The sequence below is a fragment of the Lissotriton vulgaris genome, chromosome 3_2 (genome assembly GCF_964263255.1).
Source record: "Lissotriton vulgaris chromosome 3_2, aLisVul1.2, whole genome shotgun sequence".
NCBI classification, from domain to species: Eukaryota; Metazoa; Chordata; class Amphibia; order Caudata; family Salamandridae; genus Lissotriton; species Lissotriton vulgaris.
Window position 1 is genome coordinate 155694446 of NC_141690.1, and position 23727 is coordinate 155718172.

General features: G+C 44.4%; 2 protein-coding genes across 5 annotated transcripts in view; both read left to right on the top strand.

Moving 5' to 3' along the window:
- Positions 1-23727, top strand: part of TBC1D14 (TBC1 domain family member 14) — a 944726-nt gene that overhangs the window by 392068 nt on the left and 528931 nt on the right. The gene's annotated exons all lie outside the window — the stretch shown is intronic.
- LOC147725454 (uncharacterized) lies at positions 12376-15017 on the top strand. Of its 2 annotated transcripts, none has more exons than XM_086964535.1 (2): positions 12376-13469; positions 13522-15017. In XM_086964535.1, exon 2 carries the CDS (start codon positions 14039-14041, stop codon positions 15005-15007), a length of 969 nt encoding a protein of 322 aa, XP_086820661.1. In that variant the 5' UTR covers positions 12376-13469; positions 13522-14038; the 3' UTR covers positions 15008-15017. The 2 variants fall into 2 exon arrangements, with proteins under 2 accessions (XP_086820661.1, XP_086820660.1); XM_086964534.1 differs by having other exon boundaries at positions 12376-13446; positions 13492-15017.

Sequence of the window (23727 nt, forward strand, 5' to 3'; positions counted from 1 at the left end):
ATGTACCCACCTCTTCAATCCAGCACACTTGACTGCAGTAGTACTGACCAGGATTACCTGTCGTGGCTTCTGCCACCGAGGTACCAAACAGTTCCTTCTGCGATGTACTTTCACTCGAACCCAGTCTCCAGGGACTAGATCATGAGCTGGATTTTTCTCTTTAGAATTTGACTCAGTTCCCACCTGGTGGAGCACAGAAGTTACCACATCAGACAGATTTTTGCAGTAGTCCAATATGATATCATCATTTATGCTTAGCAATTTATTAACAGGTACATAAGCTTGTCTCATAACCCTGCCCATCAAGATTTCATGTGGAGTTAATCCAGTTTTCCTGTCAGGAATACTTCTCAATGTCATCAAAACAAGTGGCAAAGCATATGGCCACTTAAGTGGAGTGGTGTGGCTCACTAGTTAGAGGCGGCAGACCCGGAAGCAGAGAACGGCCCGGGACCAGGGTTCAATTCCAGGGTCAGCGGACTCGATAATTCTCGCCTCGGTGCTTACTCTAACGAGGGATCACACTCGGCAACTCTGGGCATTAGCTTGCCTCATCTCTACAACGGCCCCCCACATTCGCCGGGGATGCCTGGTTTCACCTTGGAGATACCCAGAAGGGACCATCTCACAGGGATAGCCAAGACGGGTTCCCCAGCGGTCTACAGCGCCACGACGCCTCAGGGCAGCAGTGCGCTTTACAAGACACATTACATTACATTACATTTTTGCAATTCTATTTTTAATGGTTCCATTTACCTGCTCTACCACCCCTGAAGCCTCAGGTCTGTAAGCACAATGCACCTTCTGGCGAATGTCCAGAGCTTCACACATCATTTGCATCAACTCATTTTGGAAATGTGGTCCGCGGTCTGATTCAATGGACACTGGGAAACCGAACCGCGGTATTATTTCTCTTAAAAACAATTTAGCAACAGTTATTCCATCATTCCTCCTTTTGGGGAATGCTTCAACCCATCTGGAGAACAAACAGAATATCACAAGAACATATCTAAGTCTGTTGCATGGAGGCAATTCCACAAAATCCATCTGAAATCTCGTAAATGTGTCGTAAATATTTAATTTACCATCTTAATTTCTATGCAGGTAAGTACTTAATCAATAATAACTCAATCGGAAAGAAAGAAAACAGAGTCCGTGGTGTTAGAGTTCTTAGGGGTTTTATTCCTTAAAAAGGAATCGTTCCGGAACTGGATATCATGTTCCTGCAACCACACAGGGTTCAGGAAGGGATAGAGCAATGTTTTATTGACAGTACATAGCTTATATACTTAATTTACATCATAGAAAGCAATATAGTAGGCGTAACAGCTGAGAGAAGACAAGATAACAGCATCCACGTGTTACTCGTACGTAATCAGAAGGCGTGGACTAGGCGTAAACTGGAGGTGTGCTCTAGAAACGTCACAGGTAGGTGTCACATGTGGGTGGCACTTAAACAGAAATGTTGCAATGTCCGCAGAAATCGGAGGCTTGGATGCGCGCGCAGCTGCATGACGTGTGATTAGCGTGAAACTGGAGGGTGCAGGGGGCTTGACGGAAAGAGACAGAAGTCTGGCATGTCAGATCAACTTGTGCTTCTATCATATCTGATATCTGATGTTTAGGAACTGAGCTATCTGGGCGGAAAGGTCTCTGGGGCAGAAGCTATTCTATACTGACTGTGAGTGCGTGTATAAGCGCCTGAGTGTCTGCATGAGAAGCGTGGGGGCATGGGCCTTCCATGGGAGCATGGTAACAGAGGCTATGAATTACTTGCACGGAGACAGGCCGGCCCTTCGGCTCTGCAGCTGGGGAATGTTTACTGAAACTAGAAGGCAGGAATGTATCTTCGAGGAGCGGAACAGATAACTCGAAGGTTGTAGTCAGTCTTGGCAGGCAGCAGGCTGAGCTAAGCGTGGTGGGCCGCGCTGGAAGTAAGGCAGAGTTCACAGGTACGGGGGCAGCCTGGGCAGCCTGGGCTGAGTCTTTCAGAGTCAGAAGGAAGAAAAAAGGCTTGATGGCAGAAATTCAGGGCCTACTTTGCCAGAGCTGAAAAAACATGTAAAGTACACTACAAAAAGACGTTGGCATAGCATACTTAGGAACGGACTATCCAACCCATTCAGGGTGGGTCTGAAAGAGGACATGTTAACGTTGGACGCAAATGTATTTGCGTCTTCATAGCTGGCACAGGAGGGAAGTTACATGCACTTTAACTCGTACATGGAGACGGTGGGGTACACGGTAGGGAACATAACTTGACCAAAAATTTATATTTCCTCAAATGGACCACCCTCCCGTCCTATGGTTCCCAAACTCACAACGGTTTTTCTGTTTAAATTGAATTGTTGGCACACTAGACATCTTTGGCACAAACTCTCAGCAATCATCCTAAATTTAGGATTATACCAAGTTTGTCTAAAAAGACTAATCATGGCATCTCTTCCAATATGGGCTTGACCATGGTACATTCGAGCCATATCTGAAATCATGCTATCGGGCATGGTCTTTCATCTTTCTAAACTCAAATTTCATCTTCTTCTCGCTGTCTACATCCTGCCTTTCGCCAAATATCCTTTTCTTCTGATTCTGCCTCTTCCTGTATCTGCTTAACTTCCTGCCATGTCTCAACTACAGTAGTTAGCATCAAAGGACTCGGAACATGTTCTTTTGATTTGTCTCGATTGATTGAAATTTGATTTTTCGCACAATGCTTAGCAATGGCATCCGCATAATTATTTCCTTTAGAAATATAATCCTCATTCTTTTTATGTGCTGTACACTTTACCACCGCTATTCTTGCAGGAAGCTGAATTACATCTATCAGGGTCTTTACAAATTCGGCATTCCGAATGGGTGTTTCCGCAGAAGTTAAATAACCTCTTTGAGACCAAAGCTGTCCATAATCATAAACAACTCCATAACCATATTGACTATCCGTCACTATGGTTACTTCCACCTCTTTTCCCAGTTCACATGCTCGTATCAAAGCAATCAACTCCGCTACTTGAGCAGAATGAATTCCTTTCAAACAAGATGCTTCCAACACTTCAGCTACTGTGCAAATGGCATAAGCAGCACTCAAAATGCCACTCTCTGTTCTCAGACACGATCCATCTACAAACATCACATAATCTGATTCAGGTAATGGTTCATCGTTAATGTCCGACCTGGGTTTTGTGCAAAACTCAAGAACATCCAGACCTTTATGATCAAGTTCACCTTTCTCTTCTGCTTCAATAGTGTCAGGTAACAATGTAGAAGGATTAACATTCACACATCTGACAATGGTCACATTTTCAGCTCCCAAAATTAACTTTTCATAACGGGTCATTCTGCTGTTAGTCATATATTGTGTCTTTGCTCTTGTAAGGAGAATCTCCACTGAGTGAGGTACATACACCCTTACAGGAAATCCCATCACAATTCCTTCACTCTGCTCCAGGCTTACACTGGTTGCTGCTACTGTTTTCAGACATACTGGCAAAGCCTTTGCAACAGGGTCCAAAACAGCTGAGAAATACGCAATTGGTTTTCTCATTTTTCCATGTCTCTGAATAAATACTGACAATGCACATCCTTCTCTCTCACTGCAGGACAGTTCAAACTCCTTTTCATAATCAGGCATTCCCAATGCTGGTGCTGCACACAATTTTGTTTTTAGTTGTTCAAATGCTTCCATTTCAGTTTTGGTCACAACTATTGGGTCTCTGTCTGCTTTTGTCAGTCTCTGCAATGGTTTTGAAATCAATGAAAATCCGCTTAATCCACTGTCTACAATAACCTACCATTCCCAGGAACATTCTTACCTGTCTTTGAGTTCTGGGCGGTTGCATTCCTTATATCATTCTGATTCTTTCTATTGTGACTTGTCTGGTTCCCTTTGCAATCTTATGGCCTAAATATTGTACTTCTTTCTGACAAAAGTGCAATTTTGACGGAGACACTTTAAGTCCTTCTTCTGCCAAATGATTCAACAATGCTACTGTGTCATTTACACATGCATCTTTGGTTTTTTATGCAATTAAACGATCTATGTACTGTACTAATACAGACTCTCCAGGCATGTTTAGACTTTCTAATGACTTCTTTAGCAACTGGTTAAAAATCGATTGACTCTCAGTGTACCCTTGTGGAATTCTACACCATGCTAGAATAAGATTCTGGAATCGGAACGCAAGAATTGGCTGACTTTCTGTATGTAATGGGACAGTAAAGAACACATTGCATAGATCAATCACTGTATACTATTCTGCATCATGAGGAATTTGGTACAAAATCACTGCTGGATTTGGAACAATCGGGCAACATGGGACAACAATTTTATTAACTTTTCTAAGGTCCTGAACGATTCTAAATGTTCCGTTTATCTTTTCCATGATCGGTGAGTTACAAGGGCTGCTTTCTATTTCTCTAAGAATTCCTTGCTCAATCATTTTGTCAATCACTGGAGTGATTCCCTCAATTATTTCTGCAGTCATCTTATACTGAGGTATATTTGGGTAACTTGCACCTTCTTTCACTGTAACTTTTACAGGATCAACACCTTTCATCAATCCTATATATTTTCCAGTAAAATCCCATACTTCCTCTTTCACTACTTCTTTCAATTCAACAGGAATCTTTTCTCAATCAAAAACAGGAAACAACTTACTCTGCTCTGCTTCAATCATGAGCATCGTCATTTTGTATAAACGGTCTTCATCTGGAGTTTGCAATTCTATGCCATCTGGTGAGCAATATATGGCACAGTTCATTTTACACAGTATATCCCTACCTAACAGATTAACAGGACTACTGTCACACACCACAAATCGATGCATATCTTTGTAACTTCCAATTTCTACTTCAACTGGTTCTGTCAAAGGGGTTTGTATCTGTCTATTTGCTACACCTACAACTTGGATGAATTCTCCCGAGAGAGGAAGATTTTGAATTTCCACTGATCTTACAGTAGAACTGGTAGCACCAGTGTCCACTAGGAAAGTTATTTCTACATCATTCACCTTTCCCTTCACAAATGGACCGGACTGATCTACCTCAAGAGTGGCTCCAAGCACACACTCTTCTCCCTCTCTCAGGCACCGTCATAAACTTTCATCCGACTCACTGCCACCCTCTTCTTGTAACCAATACTGAGGACACACATTCACTCTTTGCGGTCTTTTTACCTGTTCACCTCCGCTGAATCCTGTCTCTGCACTGTATCTCGGCTGGTTTACACTGTTTGGCAGTGGTGGTTGTGGCACCTGACTTTGCTGATTTGCTATCTGCTGTTGTTGTTGTTGTGGATTTATCTCAAACTGCACCTGCGAATTCAATGAATTATTTTCCGCATTAACTCTTGGCGGACATTTACACTCTTTCTTCCAGAGCCCTAACTTGCAGCAATTAAAACAAGGATGCTTCTTCAAATCCTACTAACTTTGGTTTACCCTTAAAGTTTCCTTGATTCCCTGCATTCTTACTTTCCAATTGTGCTACTTGCTGTTCCGCTACCTTTACTTGTTCCCACATGGCTTTCTCTTTTAGCTTTTTCTGTTTTGCATCAATCTCTTCACTGCAATATTTCGCTTTTCTCAAAACATCATCCAAAGTACCTGACTGCCGTCCTATCCTGTTGTGTCGAATAAGATCTCCAATCTCTGGTCTTAATCCAAACACAAATCTATTTATGAAATGGCTCATATCTTTCTCATTTAATTCCTCATAACCACTATATTGTTTAAAGACTAACAACAATCTTTCATAAAATGAATGCACTGATTATTTTGGTTCCTATGTGGTCCTGTCTATTTTTACCCAATCAGTTTCTTTCGGAGGTATTTTAGTTTTTCAACCATACTATTACATGTTCATATTTTCTCATCACATCTGGTGACGGAGCTCCTGTAACTTTGTCTCTGGCAAATTCTTCCCTTGGCCAATCTATAGCTATTTTGCATTCTGACCATAAATCTGCTGGCACCACTATGTCAAACAATCCATCTAAATCAATCCACAGAACTTTTGACACTTTCACAAATCCGTCTACTTGACGATACCATTCTACCAGTTTCTCTCTAAATCTTGGGAAATCATTAGTAAATGGCAATATATCATGTCTGCTCCAAGGAACTTGTACATATCCTCCGCCAGGTATTTCTCTCATAGGAAACTCAGTTGTTACTGCCTCTTTTTCCCTGACCGGAAAAGCTAATGTGGATTTATTACTATTTTCTTCCTTCTTCTTTGCCCACTTATGTCTCCATTTACTTACATCTCCCCATCTTCGCAACAGCACAATTATCTCTTTTATTTGCAACAATCTTCCTGCAGTATTCATGTTTTCAATGTCCCTTTCTGCAAAATCCACTCTGTATGATTTCTGCAATGATTTGAATTTTGAAAATTCCACTCCTAATTCATTTGCTAATTCTTCCAATTGATCCTATACTGATTTAGATCTCCATGTAATGCTTTTACACATAAACATAAGTTCATCATCCTGATACGTTTTCAGTCTATTTGTACCAATTGTTCCAATAATTAATTCTTCCATATAAACCTTTAGTTTTGCTACATCCAATATTTTCAGTTCATTCTCTTTTAATTGCAATGTTTTAATCCACTCACCCAACTCCCTATCTGACGGTCCTACAGGAGTTTGTATTAAATCTATTTTATCTAGACTTCTCTCCGGTGTTGCAGAGTCAGATTCTGCACCAGTCGGGTATTTGTACAATGAACTTTGGTTAAAAGTCAATTCAGGTGGATTCACATTAACAATCCGCTTTATTTCTGACAATTCTGGATAAATATTCTCTCTTGCTTTTTGCAAACTCTGTTGTAACTGGATTGTCAAGCTTGGTTCTTTTATTTTCTGATTCTCAAATACTGGTATTACTGGTCCTGGTTACAGGGACAGTCACTTCTTCCATATTTTTAGTAAGATTCTGAATTAATTCATGTGTAGAACGTTCATAATGAGAAATGTTTGGTTGCACATCATTTCTATTTTCACTACTTGGCACACTTCTGTGTGAATCATTCCTTGATACAGGAGTACCTGTAATTCTAGCTTCCGCAATAGGTGTATTTGGAGTATATCTAACCTCTACTCTGTCTGGCACATCTTTAAAACTTGAATATGGTCTTGGGGTTTCATCATTTCTTTCATCTATTGTTGGAGCATTCGGAGTAGTCCATAAAGAACTTGGCTGATATGGTGGCGGTCTCCTATTTAATATTTCTTCTAATAAAGCATCTTCTGATTCACGGTCACCATGACTTTGATTCACTGTCTCTATATTCTTTTTCTTTTCTGTACATTTCCGACCCTCACATTCATCCACTAATCTGACTGGATACATACCATCAAATATATTACTGTCTCTCCATCTACGCATCCTACCTTCATGAGTTTCACCCCATACATTTCGACCTCTACCTCTCGGTCTGATATGTCTGCATAGTCTCTTACTCTCTTGTTCATGCATCTCATTCAACTAAAGCCTCAAATTGTGTCAGTCTAGGTTTCGGCTCAAGCTTCATCATTTTGTCTCTCAAATTTCTCAAAACTGCCGCATCAAGCGATCCTTCCTCAGGAAAAGCTAACACACCATCTTCCTGAGTATATCTTGCCCAGTTTTCTAACCAAACACATGTGTGGTAACCATATTTTGATAACATATAAGAAGCTGGCGTTTTCGGTGGAGGAAGTAATTTTCCCTCTCTAGGCACAATTTCTTTGTCTTTTGAAAAGGCATTCTTTAATTTCTTAAACCATGAAGGTTTCTTCTTCTCTTCTTCATAATAAGACATCTCTCCGATAATTCTCTGTCTTACAAAAGATCGCGTACTCCCTGTTTACTGTTCCGTACACCAACCTATAGCAGCGCGGTTTACACTAACGCACCAATTAGAACAAGATACGTCTTTCTAGTGCTTAACCAATCACTTTGCTGCTATTTGGTGCTGAACCTATCAGCTCCTACTCTGTCTTGGTCACGTGAACCAATCCCAGCGCGGCTCTTTTGACGTCACCAGCGCTCCGGCTTCTGCAACGCCAACTGAGCCGTCCTTTACAGTTTTTTTTTTGAAGAAGCCGTATTTACAAGATATTTTTCAAAATCAGTTAGTAACTTACAGAAAACAATGCCATTTGATTGTTTCGCTAAAAAGTGATAGAATTTTCAATCTCAATGGTATTCTCTAACCGAAGTAGACAATGCTTATCTCCTCAGAATTTTAGACTCGCCGATAAAGCAACACCACTGGCCTTACCTTTTTATCAGGCAAGAACGAACTCTTTTCTCTAGGAAAGCACATACAGAGATCTTTTTCACCTCCTTAGAGACAATCCCAGAGTTTCACTTGAACGCGTATTGCAATTACATTTACACAAGTTCATACGGAAAACCCTATTCATATATACATGAACTCTGTATCACCAGTGGGCAGCGCTTCCAGCTAACTCACCACAGAATTCCTCTTATCGTTAGTAAAGTAGACGCCACTCCATTAGCCTTCTATCAAGCTCGGATTGAGTCCTACTACTTTCCTAAGCGACAAGTTTTAGTCAGGATATGCAATGATCCCTATACTTGAAAGCCAAGATTTCATAGACTGTCCTCACTATACATTTATCCTTTCACACCTAATGTGCCTAAACAGTGATATACGATGATACCACCGCAGTATACGACAATACTACTTTTTTTTTTTAAACAGACCAATGCACTGTGCGACTTTACTTGCCACACTTCCTCTGCCTGCAGACAGCGGCACTAGCTTCACACAACACTAGGAAGCTTTTTCTGAAATACATATAACGTAATACTAACTCAACAGATGTTAGTACATAAATCTGTACATTTTATACTCTTTATAATACTTTATACATAATCCTAGCTAATTTCCTTAGCAACCACTACTCTGCTACCAAGTAATAACTGCTACAGCGGGACTCCAGAAATAAATTCTAAATCACCAATGGCCATTTCTCCCGAACCTCAGAAACACACAACATTCAACAGTGGGGCCCATTGCACTGCATACTTAATCTGTTCATTTAATTTTAGCTCAAAGATTTGGCCATCAACTCTGGAGTCTCACTATAACATTTGGCGGAGTGTCTAAACTTATTTAACTATTTTATTTACACCTACAATATAACACAGTTTACCATGGTTTCAATTTAAACACCATTTTATTCAGACACTCCACCATAATGGCAATGGATCTGCTAGAACGAAAATCAGGCGTAGGAAGAATCAAAGACCCGCTTTTATATTCTTCATTTATCTAATTTTTATTCAAAGCAAACTTTAGTATGTCCGACATTTAGGCATTTATTTATTTCTTTATTCAATAATAATCTTTAACTTTATTTTCAAAAATGATCATTTATTTTAAAAGCTCAGAAATAGACATTTATTTAGAGGTTTAGCAAAAGTTTAGCAAAGAACAGATCGTTCCAAGTTAATTCTCTCCCAACATCCCTAGCTAACACCCTCATCTTATCCTAACAAACCTGCAAAGAAAAACAATCAGTCAGAAATTAAAGTCCTTACATTCCAAGTAATCGATCTTCAGTCCGGCAGCATCTCCGGAGGAAATCGAAAAGGCGACCCCTTCTAAGCAAAATCAGGGGTTCTTATACACTAAATCCCTAACTTAATCTATCTAAAAAGTAACTAACATCACCAATTCGAGTTCTGATTGGACAAATTTGTGGTAGATGAGCACTTCCTCATCATTACAGCATGTTTTTCACGGTGAATCAGCAGAAAAATAAAGGTTCTTTGTTTAAGACCGTTCGTGGCCTAGGCGCATCCTGAACTTGAAACATGCATCAGCTTTCCCAGGCTTTGGGCATTACATCGTCCATGCTTGGCACTAGGTTCCGGGGTAGGGTGGCCTTGAACTTCCCATTAAGCACACTTCGCTCACTCGCGCTGGTAGAAATCTTTGAAGCACATGCGTAGACCAGCACTCGCTCGCAGTAGCTCAGAGCGGCCCTTTTCATGCTAGGCCTCACGGGCCACATTTGGAACTATCATAGAAACAAACACAAATTCTTGTTAATTATAGTAATGAAACCCTTTTGTTTACCTCCCACCATTCTAATATTTCCCTACTAGTTGTTACCTAGCAATAAGCCACATAAATGCGGTTTATACTTACATATCCATCAACCTTTAGCACAAAACGTTTACAATAAGCACATTTAAATTGCATTTGTTTATAATTAAGCTGCACAATAATTCACATCACAATAACATATATTAATTAATTATTTCACTCCATGCAAGCAAGATTAGTACTTCCCCTGTGTTTGTGAATGCATATTACTCTAAAGTTGGTTATTTAAACACGTCACACCATTAGTAAATGTTAACGTTATGGAACTTTAAATTCACGAGGGGTACACAAAATGTTGCATTTACCACCACGCTCCATCAGTAGCACTTTGTTGATGTGTCACTGTTATGTTAGTTGCATTTGTAACCCCTTCTGACAGTGGTATATAACTGTAGTGCTTTCTTAATATAGGTACCGGTTTCGTATGGGTTTTGGATTTTCATTCGTCGATTTGTTTATGGGTATTTGATTGGCAGAGGCTTATTAACTTCCTAGCTAAGTATTGAGTCCTGTTAGTTAATGTGAAAGTAAAATAAGTTCAGTCTGCTACGAATTTTAGTAGTGTGATAACCGAATGGAAGGATGTGAGAGGACTTTTTTTTATTGCTACAGGTGGTTGTCCATTCGTTACTGTTTCCTGGACAGCATTATTAGCCATGTAAATAAGCTACTATGTCATGTGTGCTATGTTTAAAATCATTTTATGTGAATGTCCCTAAGATGTATGCCAGTCTTATGTGGGGTGCAGGTGTATTGCCAAACAGAAGCCATGTGCTCTAATTCTATTAATTGTTTCAACCGAAGCACATACTTAGTGCTCCCCATAGTATGCATTGTTTCTCCAGTACATAACAAACACCCACCTCAGATGGAGAGTTAATATTTTGAGGGGCAGTGTGTGTATACAATTTTGTTTTAAGATTTAAAGCGTTACTTCATATTGCAATAACCTGACGGCAGCACGCATATACTAGTTGCAATGTCTCAGCATTCAGTGTTAAATTTAAGTTGATCTAAATACACGGAGGGAGCAATGCTTTGCCTTCTATGTACTACATCAACTAATGTTACAGAAAAGGTGGATGCACTGGCTATTACACGAAATTGGTTGACCTCTAGCCCATTTCCAAACGGCTCTACAGTTTTTTTTTAAACTCTTTTTATTTTTTAAAGTTGCACACAGTTGATTACAACAGTATTATATACCACATCAACAGCATTAGATCATCTTTTCCACTGACAAGCAGGGGTACATTATTAGTTTACAGTTCGATACACCCTCCTGCTGGATGTCTATTGTCAGGTCTCCCCCTCCCGGGAACAGTTGGGGTACATAGTTGTCTTCTGCAAATGTACCATTTATTCCAGGTTTGTTCCCATTTCGTGGGACTGTTAAAACCTAGACTGCAGTGTCAACATTATCGGCGCCATCTTGCCCCCTTTTCGAGCACATTCGTGCGCGTAAGCGGCAGCCATTTTGAGTACCATGGCCTCTCTACCCATCGCCGACAGCCAGCGCGTCTCTCTCTCTCTCCTGACCTCGCAAGCATCCCCCCCCTGCGCTGACAGCCCCCCGCTCTCACATGCCTTGGGTCATAAACCCCTCTTCAGCACAGCTCTGCCTCGGAACCTCATCCTGTTCCCAGCGCGACACCTCCCTTCATTCCTTTCATGATCCCGGGTCCTTTGCTAAAACCCCCTTTCCTCTGTGCCCGTTTGTCTTGCTCGTTCCCAGGCCGCCACCTGGCCCTGCGGATACTGTTTATTGCCCCCTATACAGTAGGAAGCTTCCCCCATCAAAGGATCCACGAGTTGATCAAAGCCCCCACCCCATGAGATCCGATCAACCACATACATTCCGTGAATCGGCGGAATGTCCAGCTGCGCGATAATCATCACCTGTTGTGACCGGGGTGGGGACTTCAACTGTAAATGTGTGTGGGAACGGGCCTGAAGCGGGGATTCCGAGGATGTCTTTCCGTACATCAAAGTATTGACAGAGATGTGTTTAACGTAATAAAGCAATAAACTTGTGTATAAGAGGCGAGGCCTCAGAGATGCGGTTAGAGCACCTCGAGAAGATACCCTGTTGTCTGATTTGATGTGTTCTGCTCCGTCGGAACAAAACTTCTGTTTCCTGCCTTCCAGTCTCCAGCGCCTGCCTCTTTGTTTGGTAACTTGAGTGGGTATAGAGGCGGTTAACGCCGGGCAACTCTGAAAAAGGTCATCGGCCCTACCTTTTTCTACAATTGGCGCCCCAAACGTGGGGCCCATCAGCGACTCGTGGATCCAGTGGGAGAGGTCCTGACGACAGAGTGAACGACTGCAACGATCGGGAGAGCTCCTGTCCGATAGACCCTCGTCTGACAGCCGATCATCCGAACTTCACTGGTTCCGAACAGACCTCTCTCGAGTGATCTACGGTCCTGACTGGGAACCATCAGGAGTGCCGCGAAGATCACGAAGAATAGAGGACGATCGGGCGCTGGATTCGGAAGACAAGAAACTGTCCATGCGGTCCAGGTAAGGTTGTGTAAACGCGACAAATTGCGAAATGATTGTTTGATTGTTTGGAAAATACTAGTATTACTCTTTTGATTGATTTGTTTGGAGATTCACTGTCTGCAAACGGAGAAACAGGCTCTCCCTTTGCAAGCAGTGAAGGATAGGTAACGCAGACTTTTGTCCCCGTTGTAATCCGTTGTGCCTATCTTCCTCTCCCACTGATTGATTGTTTGGCCCGAACTATTGTTCGCGGATTGTTTTCTGGAGATTCTCTGTCTGCAAACAGGGAAGAACAGGTTCTCTCTTTGCAGGTAGTGAAAGGGTAGGTAACGCAGACTTTTGTCCCCGTTGTAACCCGTCGTGCCTACTTATTCTCCCCATTGATTGTTTGATTGACCGAACATTGACTGTTCGATATTGGTTCTTTTGAGATATTCACCGCCTGCAAACAACGAAGAATAGAAATATTCTGTCTAGTCTTTGCACGCAGTGATAAGATAGGTAGTGCAGACTTTTGTCCCCGTTGTAATCCGTCATGCCTATCTTCTCCCCACTGATTGGTAGCCTGTTTAGCCCGGACCGCTTATTACAGATGAACCATCCGGCTCCACTGGAAGGCACCCCTAATAAGGACATGTTCATGAAGCATGGATTGATCGCTATAGCTTATAGCAAGCTGTGGCAGAAATATACGAAAAAGGATCGAGAAAGTCAGTGGCCACTGATAGGATCCTTCGACGAGGATAAAATAAGCGCGCTAGAAACAGCCCTTGGGAAACACAAGACAACGCCCACTATGCTTGATAGTCTCGGCATGTGGCGCAAAGAAACCGAACAGCGTAAAAAGAGAAATGAGAGTAGGTTGGCATGTGGCGCAAAGAAACCGAACAGCGTAAAAAGAGAAATGAGAGTAGGTTGGGAAAAGAGCTGCGAAAGGCAGCCCACCTAGCTGCTAAGAAATTAGAAGAAGAGATTAAGGAAAGAGAGGAAGCCAAACAGAAACTAGAGGTAGAAACATCAAGCCAGTGTCCGGTTAGAACGCCCTCTACGCTCTATCCTGAATTACCCTTGAAACAGCGAACCAACGATGATCTTTTGTTAGTTCCTCCGATCATCTACATGCCCCCTCCATATGCCCCTTCCCAACCCTTAGCACAGCACCCACCACCCCCAAGCACAGACGAGAGTAGTACCAGAGCTTCGGCCCCCATGGCCTCTGTGCCGGCCGAACCCCTTGTACTAGATACAGCACAAGCAACAGTGTTAGATGACCCCGAGACCCGAAAGACAGATTCCACAAGAACGAACAGGTTAAGCAAAGATGAGCGAGCAGGGATCGACAAGGTAGTGAGGACATTGGTAGAAAGAAAGGAAAGTGAAGAGCACATCACGGATATGTTCAACTCATATGCAGGGAGCCACAGACGACATTTTGCCGTACAACTGTGTCTTGAATGCGTACAAGGACCGATATCGAGACAAAGGTCCCGAGAGCCTAACGACTCTGTATAGGAAGGTCGATATCGGGGATGAGGGCGAGTGTGATGTGACGGACCTCCTTACGCGTACGCTTGAGGTTTTCCGCCACCTCACTGAACAGGAATCGGAAGCTAAACCCACGACACCCGTAGCGACAGAACCACAAACTGAGCGAGCTAGCGCCATGATGCCAATAAGAGAGGCTGCCCCTTACTGGGTTCCTCCACGAGGTCTAGGAACTCACGATGAAGTCACCCATCAAGATGCAAAAGGGAGGGTTGTGTACAACTGGGTCTACCAGCCATGGGATCGGCAAGATATTCTGACATTTCGGAAATCTCTGCCTGATTTACGTAAAAACCCCACTGCCTTCTATACTGAATTAGGTACAGCCCTAGGTTCAACGATTATGACCCTGGCTGACATCGACTTGTTTTTCGGGTTATGTCTACCAGCTGATGTGTGGAAGCAAATCCGGAAAGTCGACCACCTTGAGCTGTTCAGACATACCTGGTCACAACTCAATGGCATAGATAAACAACGAGAGCCTGGACAGAAGCCTTTGAAATCCATTTTAGACCTCCCTGATAAAATTGTACAGAAATTGAAAACCCTGATTCCAGAAAAGAAAGTGGACTGGTCGATAGTAACGGCTTGTCGTCAGAAACCCCAGGAAGATGTATCGGACTACTTCTCCCGGTTTGAAACGGTGTTCTCCGATTACAGCGGCCAGGACCTGACCACTGCAACCGGACACCACTTGTTTGTCCAGAATTATGTTAAGGGTTTGTCACCAGAGGTCTCCCAGAAACTGCAGGCCAGCGAGAGTAGTTGGGCGGCCTCCAAACCTGCGGCTATCCTTCAGATGGCCCAATATTACGAACACCAAAAAAATTAAAACGATAGAGCAACAGAGAAAAAGAACAAAGACTTAAAAGAGAGGGTGATGATTGCACAACTGCAAGGGGTGACTATAGGGCGAGAGCAATACAAAGGAAACTATCAGACAAATGCCGCTAAGAACGTACCTCCTAAAGACCGCACCCCGACATCCCGCATTGGACGTACAGACATTAACGAGGACCAGTGTGCCTTCTGTAAAGGATTCGGCCATTGGAAATCCCAGTGCCCGGTCCTGTTGGAGAGGATCAGGAATAGGGACCCCAGGGACGTAGCGGGTGGACCGAGAAATAGAGGACAGCAACGAGGGCCCGCAAATGACACGACTAACGATAAATCACACAGACCAAATACATTTGACCGACCCAGATAGAATCAGTACCAACAGTCTGACTGTGACGATGCCCACGACTTCGCATAGGACTGCCAAGGGCAAGGGAGGGATCCAGTCGAGCTCTATGTTGACCAGCAAGGTCCTTATGTCACTGCTAAGGTCCTGGGTACAAAGTCTCCATTTCTGGTAGACACTGGCGCAACACGTAGTGCGTTATCTAAACGACTGATTCCAAGGGCACCCTTGTCTGGCTCACTTGTGACATCGATATGCTTCGATGGAACGCCCTCCACTAACCCTTTGTCCACTCCGATCCCCTTCGACTTAGAGAACAATATCACTGACACGACGTTTCTGCTTTCCGCCAATACTCCTGACCCCATTATGGGACTTGACTTACTGAAGCACTTCCGAGCGACTATTAGATGTTCCCAAGACGGAGTTCGAGTTTTCCTGTATGACAACCCCATTCTGCTCAGACATTGCCCTTCCCGACGCATGTTTTCTATCAATGACGCTGACATGTCTCTGCTTGACACTCTGCCAGACTAGTCCTCAACCTACCCTGCCATTGCCACATCAGCAAACACTTGCAGACTCTGCGCAGGCTCACAACGAGGAACGAGGTCTCTTCTGATGTCCAGACAGGCACAACAGATCTGGGAATGGGCGATTCACCATTGTGTCCAACTGATAGCAGTTAACGTGCCGGGTGTCTCCAACGCCCTTGCCGACTCTCTCAGCAGATCGGCTATAGACAATCACGAGCGGGAACTTAATCAACCGACTCTGGAGTATGTATTTCGCCTGTTGGGCCAGCCGGAGCAGGATCTCTTTGCAACTCCAATCAACCGCAAATGCCTACACTTGGCAAGTCAGCATCCCCACAGAGGGTCGAGCGGGAATGCGTTTTCGATCAACTGGTCGAGCAAATTCATTTACGCTTTTCGGCTGATCCCTCTGATTCCACGCCTGCTGCACAAGATGAGACTTCAGCTGTGTCACGTCATACTGATTGCGCCCAGGTGGCCGCGTCGCCCATGGTTCACGGATCTTCTTCGTTTTTCCCAGTGCGATCTGATTCTTCTTCGCCCTCTGCCTCATCTGCTCACCATGAGCCAGGGCCAGATTTGCCATCCGGATCCGGCGTCTCTCCAGTTGCATGCTTGGAACCTGAGCACAATGAGTTTGCACATTTGAATATTGCTCCCGAGTGCAGGGAGGTGCTTGCTCATGCACGCGCTCCTTCCACAGTGAAGACCTATAAGCTGAAATGGAAACTGTTTTGCATCTGGTGCCACAAGGAGAAACTCGATCCTATGCTCGCCACGCCTGAGCAAATCCTGCCTTTTTTCCTCCTTTTGGCAAGGTCGGGACTTTTGCATTCCACTCTTAAAGTCTTCCTGTCTGCGATTTCCCGCTTTTGCCATGATGGTTTCACGTCACTGTACTCCTCTCTGATCATTCCTCAGTTCTTTAAGGGCCTGTTCCGGATGTTTCCGCCCATCTGGCGTCCACCACCTGTTTGGCGCCTAAATCTGGTCTTATCACAGCTCCTCCGGCCTCCTTTTGAGCCCATTCATCCAGCGGAATTAAAATTCCTCACTTGGAAAGTTGCCCTCTTCCTCGCACTTACATCCTCCAGGCGAGTGAGCGACATCCAAGCTTTCACCATTCAGCCTCCTTTTCTTCAATTCTCCAGGGACGCTGTTAAACTATGTACGAATCCTAACTTTATTCGTAAGGTTCCTTCAGACTTCCACCTTAACGAACCTGTCATTCTCAGAACTTTTTTCCCGGACCCTCAGACTCCCGCTGAGCGCTCTCTTCATTCTTTGGACTTGAAGCACTGCCTCAAATTCCATATTCAACGCACTGCTGCTTTTCGTAAATCAGACCAGCTCTTTGTGGCCTAAGGACGGATGCGCAAAGGACATCCAGTCACTAAACAATCCATTGCTAGATGGATGTTCGAGACATGTGGACTGCTGAATTCATATCTATGCATAGATCGCCGCCTAGTGTTGGGTCCAGATGATTGCACATTGTTGTCCTAGAAGAGCCTTCGAAGTATCACGAGATAGGTGGCTCCTCCCTCGGACTACAGTGCGCATGGGCATCCTCTCCATCCCCAGATTGTTTTTTTCCGCCATTGGGTTCGGATGCACTTTCCAGCACTCCAAGTTCAGAATCAAAAGTAACTTTTCAACAAGGTCAAAAGGCCTTCGGATTCGTCGGTATTGTTTTCGATCGGTACCGAAAAGCCTTCGTCTCAATTTACTTGCACTCCGGTCGTCGAATCGGGCCGTTAGGCCTTCTCGACGCCACGTGGATTGACGGTCGATGGAACGAAGTCAATTCAAATATTGCCCGCAGTGCAACTCTAAGTTCCCGCATACAGATAAGCATCCTGTGTGCAACAAATGTTTATCACCAGATCATAACGAAAGTAATTGCCTAGCTTGTACCCAGTTCCGGTCCAAAAAGACGATCCAGAATCGATGGGCGGTGAGGCAAGAAATGCAGAGGTCGGTACCGGAGCCAGAGAATATCTTCGACGACGAGGAAGAACTAGTTGACGCTGATGACTCGGATCTATACTCTGAGCACGACTCTGAATATTATATCGACGAGGAAGAACAAATCGTCAATGTCGAAGACTACGACCAAGACCTCGTAGCTGTCAAAGACGACTCAGACGACAACGGGGGGGCGAACCGTGAGTACACCGCCCCACACAGACACTACACCAGTATCAGAGACTCAGGTCGAGGCATCGCCAACAGGCCTTAGCCAAGATCTACATACCGTTTCTATAGCCCCGCAAAACCGCCCGGCTAAGAACATACAAAAAAAGACCTCTGAGACACATAATCCGAGGCCGGTTCAATCGAAACCGAAAGTCATCGACACGGCAGTCTTTGGACCGAACGTCGTCGAACCGAAGGTGATAAACACAAAGGCGCCGAGCCGAAAGCCAGCGTTCCATATAAACCTTCGAAGCCAAGGCCCGTCGACTCGAACAAATCAAGTTCGACGCCCGAAAAGGGGCTGTCTACGAAAAGAAAAGGGCTACGCCCCAGGAGGTCCTCGACCCAAAAGCGAAACCAAAAGGAGACCAACCGAAAGCGGTCGAACCGAAGCCTGTCGATCCGAAAAAGGTCATCGAACCGAAGACGCAGGCTTCGAAGACACCGCTACAGCCACACAAGTCAGGACACCCAACGAAGGTTATCGAACCGACAAAACCGGTCGCTCCAAAAAAAGTGGTGCGCCATGTGAAAGACGTCAGACCGACAAAACCAGTCGGACAGACGCTAAAGCCTCAGAAGCAAATACAGCCACCAAAAGCGGTCGACCCGAATAAAGGCATCGAACCGAAGACGGTCAAACCTAATAAACGGTGCCAAGGCAAAAGACTGTGGAAGAGGAGATCATTCATCCAAACCCCTCTACTGAAGATCAGTCCAAACTATATACTGACCCAAATACTGGGAATGTGACTGTTTATTCAAGAAAGAAAAGATCAGTGCCTGCTGAAGACTTATCTCAAATTCCACTCAAAAAGACAAGAGACTGTGCAACCTCTCCTATTCTTTTCCAACCTATCTCCCCAGCTATGCCTACTCCATAATCGCCATACTCACCTACACGCTCTGACTACAACCTAGATGTAGATCATGACGCAGATGTGGATCAGGACGCAAATGTGAATTTTGGAGATACTCAAAACCCATATGTAGACCCCAACTCATAGCCATGGGGGGATGACCCAGACACTGATGGGGCTCAACCCCTTACAGACACAAATGTATACCCAGCTAAGCCATCACCTACAGAAGACACAGTGGCTTTCAACTTATTAATAGACAGAGCAGCGCTCTACCATAATGTAGATATGCATTCAGATGCTATAGAGGAAGACTTTCTCTTTGACACACTTGCAACATCAGAAAAAAGTGTCAAAACACCTTTAATGTTAACAGCGTTCCTAAAGCATACAAATGACATATTCAAAGACACTGCTAGGGCACGTGTCATCAACCCTAGAATTGAAAAGAAGTTTAGGGCCACACCAGTAGACCCTACTTACATCAGGGAACAACTGCCTTTAGACTCATTGGTGGTGTCCAACGCACGAAAGCGTGCTAATTCCCAAAGTAAGAGTAGCCGCTCAAGCAGCAAACTCATGGAGAATAGCCAATACTCAAGCCTTGCTGGCTCGATATGACAGAGTGCACTATGACACTTTAGAAGGACTTCTCCAACACTTACCTGAGCCTTTCAAAGAGCAGGCAGATGCACTTATACAGGAGGGAAAGCTCATCACCAATGCCTCTATTAAGTGTGCTCTAGACGCGGCAGATACAGCTGCCAGATCTATCAACACAAGCGTACTGCTTAGGAGACACGCATGGCTTCGCATATCTGGATTTAAAAGTGAAGTCCAGGCCACAATTCTTCACCAGCCAATAAACCCAGATTTTTTGTTTGGTCCAGCAGTTGACTCAATTCTGGACAAAATGAATAAGGACACAGTGACTGCGAAGTCAATGGGCGCTCTTCAGTCCCAACAACATAGAGGCTCCTTTCGTCGATCCAACTATAGAGGAGGAGCGCGAGGTAACACATCGCAGCAATCCTCTGCATACAAAACTAACACGCAATCCACATACAATAAAAGCACAAACCGAGGTGGATACAGAGGAAATAATACCTGGGGCAGAGGTCGTAGAGGCAATGCCAATAACATCAAACAGTGACTTCTTGGCACTACCCCCAGACCATATAACACCGGTCGGGGGAAGACTACAACAGTTCCTTCCAGTCTGGCTAAACATCACTACAGACAGGTGGGTCAGGCAAATTATCCAACATGGCTATTGCCTAGAACTCACATCAACACCATCCAACATACCACCCGTACACCGTCCAATGTCAAAGGAACATATCACGTGATTTCAGAAAAAGGTCGCCAGTATGCTGCAAAAAGGGGCCATAGAACCAGTCCCGTCCCAACATCAAGGGACAGGAGTATACTCGCTATACTTCCTCATTCCCAAAAAGGACGGTTCTCTCAGACCAATATTGGACCTCAGGCCCCTCAACCAGTACATCTTATCAGAGCATTTTCACATGTTCACTCTGCAACAAGTCTTACCACTGATGCAGCAGGGAGACTTCCTAGCAACTCTAGACCTCATAGACTCATACTTTCATATACCAATACACCCGGCTCACAGAAAGTATCTCAGGTTTACTATTCAAGGACAACCCTACCAGTTCAAAGTCCTACCATTCGGAGCAACAACAGCTCCACGGGTGTTCACCAAATTCCTAGCGACGGTGGCGGCGCATCTCAGAAGACAACACATTCATGTATACCCATATCTGGACGATTGGCTAATACAAGCGACATCAGCCCAGAAATGTGCCAGCCGCACGTCAAAGACCATTCATCTCCTGCACAGTCTAGGCTTCTCGCTGAACTACCCTAGGTCACACCTGCAACCCTCCCACGTCCAACAGTACCTAGGAGCAACAGTAGATACACTAGCAGCAAAAGCATATCCAAACGCAGCACGTAGCAACTGAATGCAAACGTTAATCCAAAGATTCAAACCACAACACTCATTGCCAGCTCGAGTGTTTATGCAACTAATAGGCATGATGGCATCATGCATATTCATAGTCCCTCATGCCAGACTACACATGTGTCCGCTGCAAGAGTGCCTAGCACGGCAGTGGAACTAGGCTCACGGACAATTAAAAGACCTAGTCTTGGTGACCAGTCGGGCATACAACTCTCTGCATTGGTGGAATCCCCAAAACCTTTGCAAAGGACGACTGTTCCAAGAGCCTGTCCCACAAATAGTGATGACGGCGGACGCATCCCTCCTAGGCTGGGGAGCCCATGTCCTGCATTACACAGTCCAAGGTTTATGGACAATACAACAAAAGAAGATGCACATCAATCTACTAGAGTTGATGGCTGTTTTTCTAGCACAAAAAGCGTTTGAGAACCACTTATGTAACAAGACAGTGTTGATCCGGACGGACAACATCACAGCTATGTATTATATTCAAAAACAGGAAGGAACACATTCCCACAGCTATCGCATCTAGCTCAACATGTGTGGAAATGGGCCATTCAAAGGAACATGTTCCTCATGGCGGAACACCTCCCAGGCAAGGACAATAAAATAGCCGACCTGCTCAGCAGACAGTCAACAGTTGCACGAATGGGAGATTCACCCCAACGTGCTCCAACCATTCTTCCGGCAGTGGGGACAACCAGAGATAGATCTGTTTGCCACACGCGAAAACGCAAAATGCCAGTTCTTTGCCGCCAGGTTCCCACATCCGCAGTCGCAGGGCAATGTGATATGGATGAATTGGTCAGGCAAATTTGCGTACGCTTTTCCCCCAGCTCCATTAATACCGCTAGTGGCACGCAAACTGCGCCAACACTCGCTGACGCTAATCCTAGTTGCTCCCACATGGGCAAGGCAACCATGGTACACAACGTTCTAGAACGGTCAGTGGTGCCTCATCAAAGACTGCGACTCACACCCAGTCTTTTAACTCAGAGCCAGGGAGAAATCCAACACCCAGATCCGCAACAGATGAACCTGGTGATCTGGCTCCTGAAATCCTAGAGTTTGGATACCTAAACTTGCCTCCAGACTGCATGAATATTATCAAAGAGGCAAGAAAACCTCCTACCAGGGCATGTTATGCGGCAAAGTGGAAACGTTTAGTCATCTACTGCAGAAACAACGATATAAACCCATTAGATGCTTCTACACAGAACATCATTTGCTATCTATTGCACCTACAACGTTGCAATTTAGCATACTCATCCATCAGGATACATTTTGCCGCACTAGCAGCATATCTTCAAAACAAGCAACACCTTTCACTATTTAGAGTGCCCGCAGTTAAAGCGTTTATAGAAGGACTTAAGCGAGTAATTCCTCCAACACACCCACCTTCACCAGTCTGGAATCTAAACATTGTTTTAACCAGACTTATGGGACCACCTTTTGAGCCACTACACTCATGCGAAATACAATTTCTTACTTGGAAGGTGGCTTTCCTTATTGCCATTACTTCACTTAGGAGAGTTAGTGAGCTGCAAGCCCTAACTAATCAAGAGCCATTCATTCAAATGCATGCAAATAGAGTAGTTCTAAGAACAAACCCTAAATTCATGCCAAAAGTGGTATCCCATTTTCATATAAATCAAACAATAGAACTGCCGGTGTTCTTTCAAAATCCACAAACAGTAGCTGAAAGGGTCTTGCACACTCTATATGTCAAGAGAGCTCTGCTATACTATATAGATAGAACTAATGCATTTCGAAAGACAAAACAGTTGTTTGTCGCTTTCTCACCGCAACACAAAGGTAACCCTATTTCAATATCGGGTATAGCCAGATGGATCGTTAAGTGCATTCAGATATGTTATTTGAAAGCAAAACGCACCTTAACAGTTCCCCCTAGGGCGCATTCAACACGCAAACTAGGGGCATCCATGGCTTTCCTTGGAAATATTCCTTTAAACGAAATTTGTAGAGCAGCCACATGGTCAACCATACATACATTTACCAGACACTATTGTGTAGATGTATATTCAAAACAGCAAGCTGCTGTAGGTCAGGCTGTTCTCAAAACTCTTTTTCAGACTGCTGCAGCTGGCACGGGCAACCACCGCTAGGGGAGATACTGCTATACATTCTATGCACAGATATGAATTCAGCAGCCCACATGCCTCGAACGGAATATGCTACTTACCAGTATGCATCTGTTCTTGGTATGTAGGGCTGCTGACATTCATATCGCCCACCCGTCTCTCCGGTGCCTGTCGCAGCTGTAGCATTCACTCTTTGCATGGACATCTCTTACTGTACTATACTCCATCTCTGCCACAATGGCGAAAAACAATCTGGGGATGGAGAGGATGCCCATGCGCACTGTAGTCCGAGGGAGGAGCCACCTATCTCGTGATACTTCAAAGACTCTTCCAGGACAACAATGTGCAATCATCCGGACCCAACACTAGGCGGCGATCTATGAACAGATATGAATGTCAGCAGCCCTACATGCCAAGAACAGATGCATACTGGTGAGTAGCATATTTCTTCTTCCGCCATCTCCTTCTGCCATCAACGGGCTGGCAAGCCTCTTTCTGCTCCGGTGCGAGCACACTCTACGAGGGCATTTGCATCCTCTACCGCCCTATTTGCTGGAGTACCTGTACATCAGATCTGCAGGGCGGCAATGTAGTCCATCAGGCACACGTTCACGAGGCACTACTGTCTGGAGATGGCTGACGCTGCAGACACTACTGTGGGTCAAGCGGTGCTACGAAATCTCTTCAG

Excerpts from the sequence above, each read along its gene's own strand:
- LOC147725454 (XM_086964535.1), top strand. The coding sequence starts at position 14,039 with ATGCAGGGAGCCACAGACGACATTTTGCCGTACAACTGTGTCTTGAAT.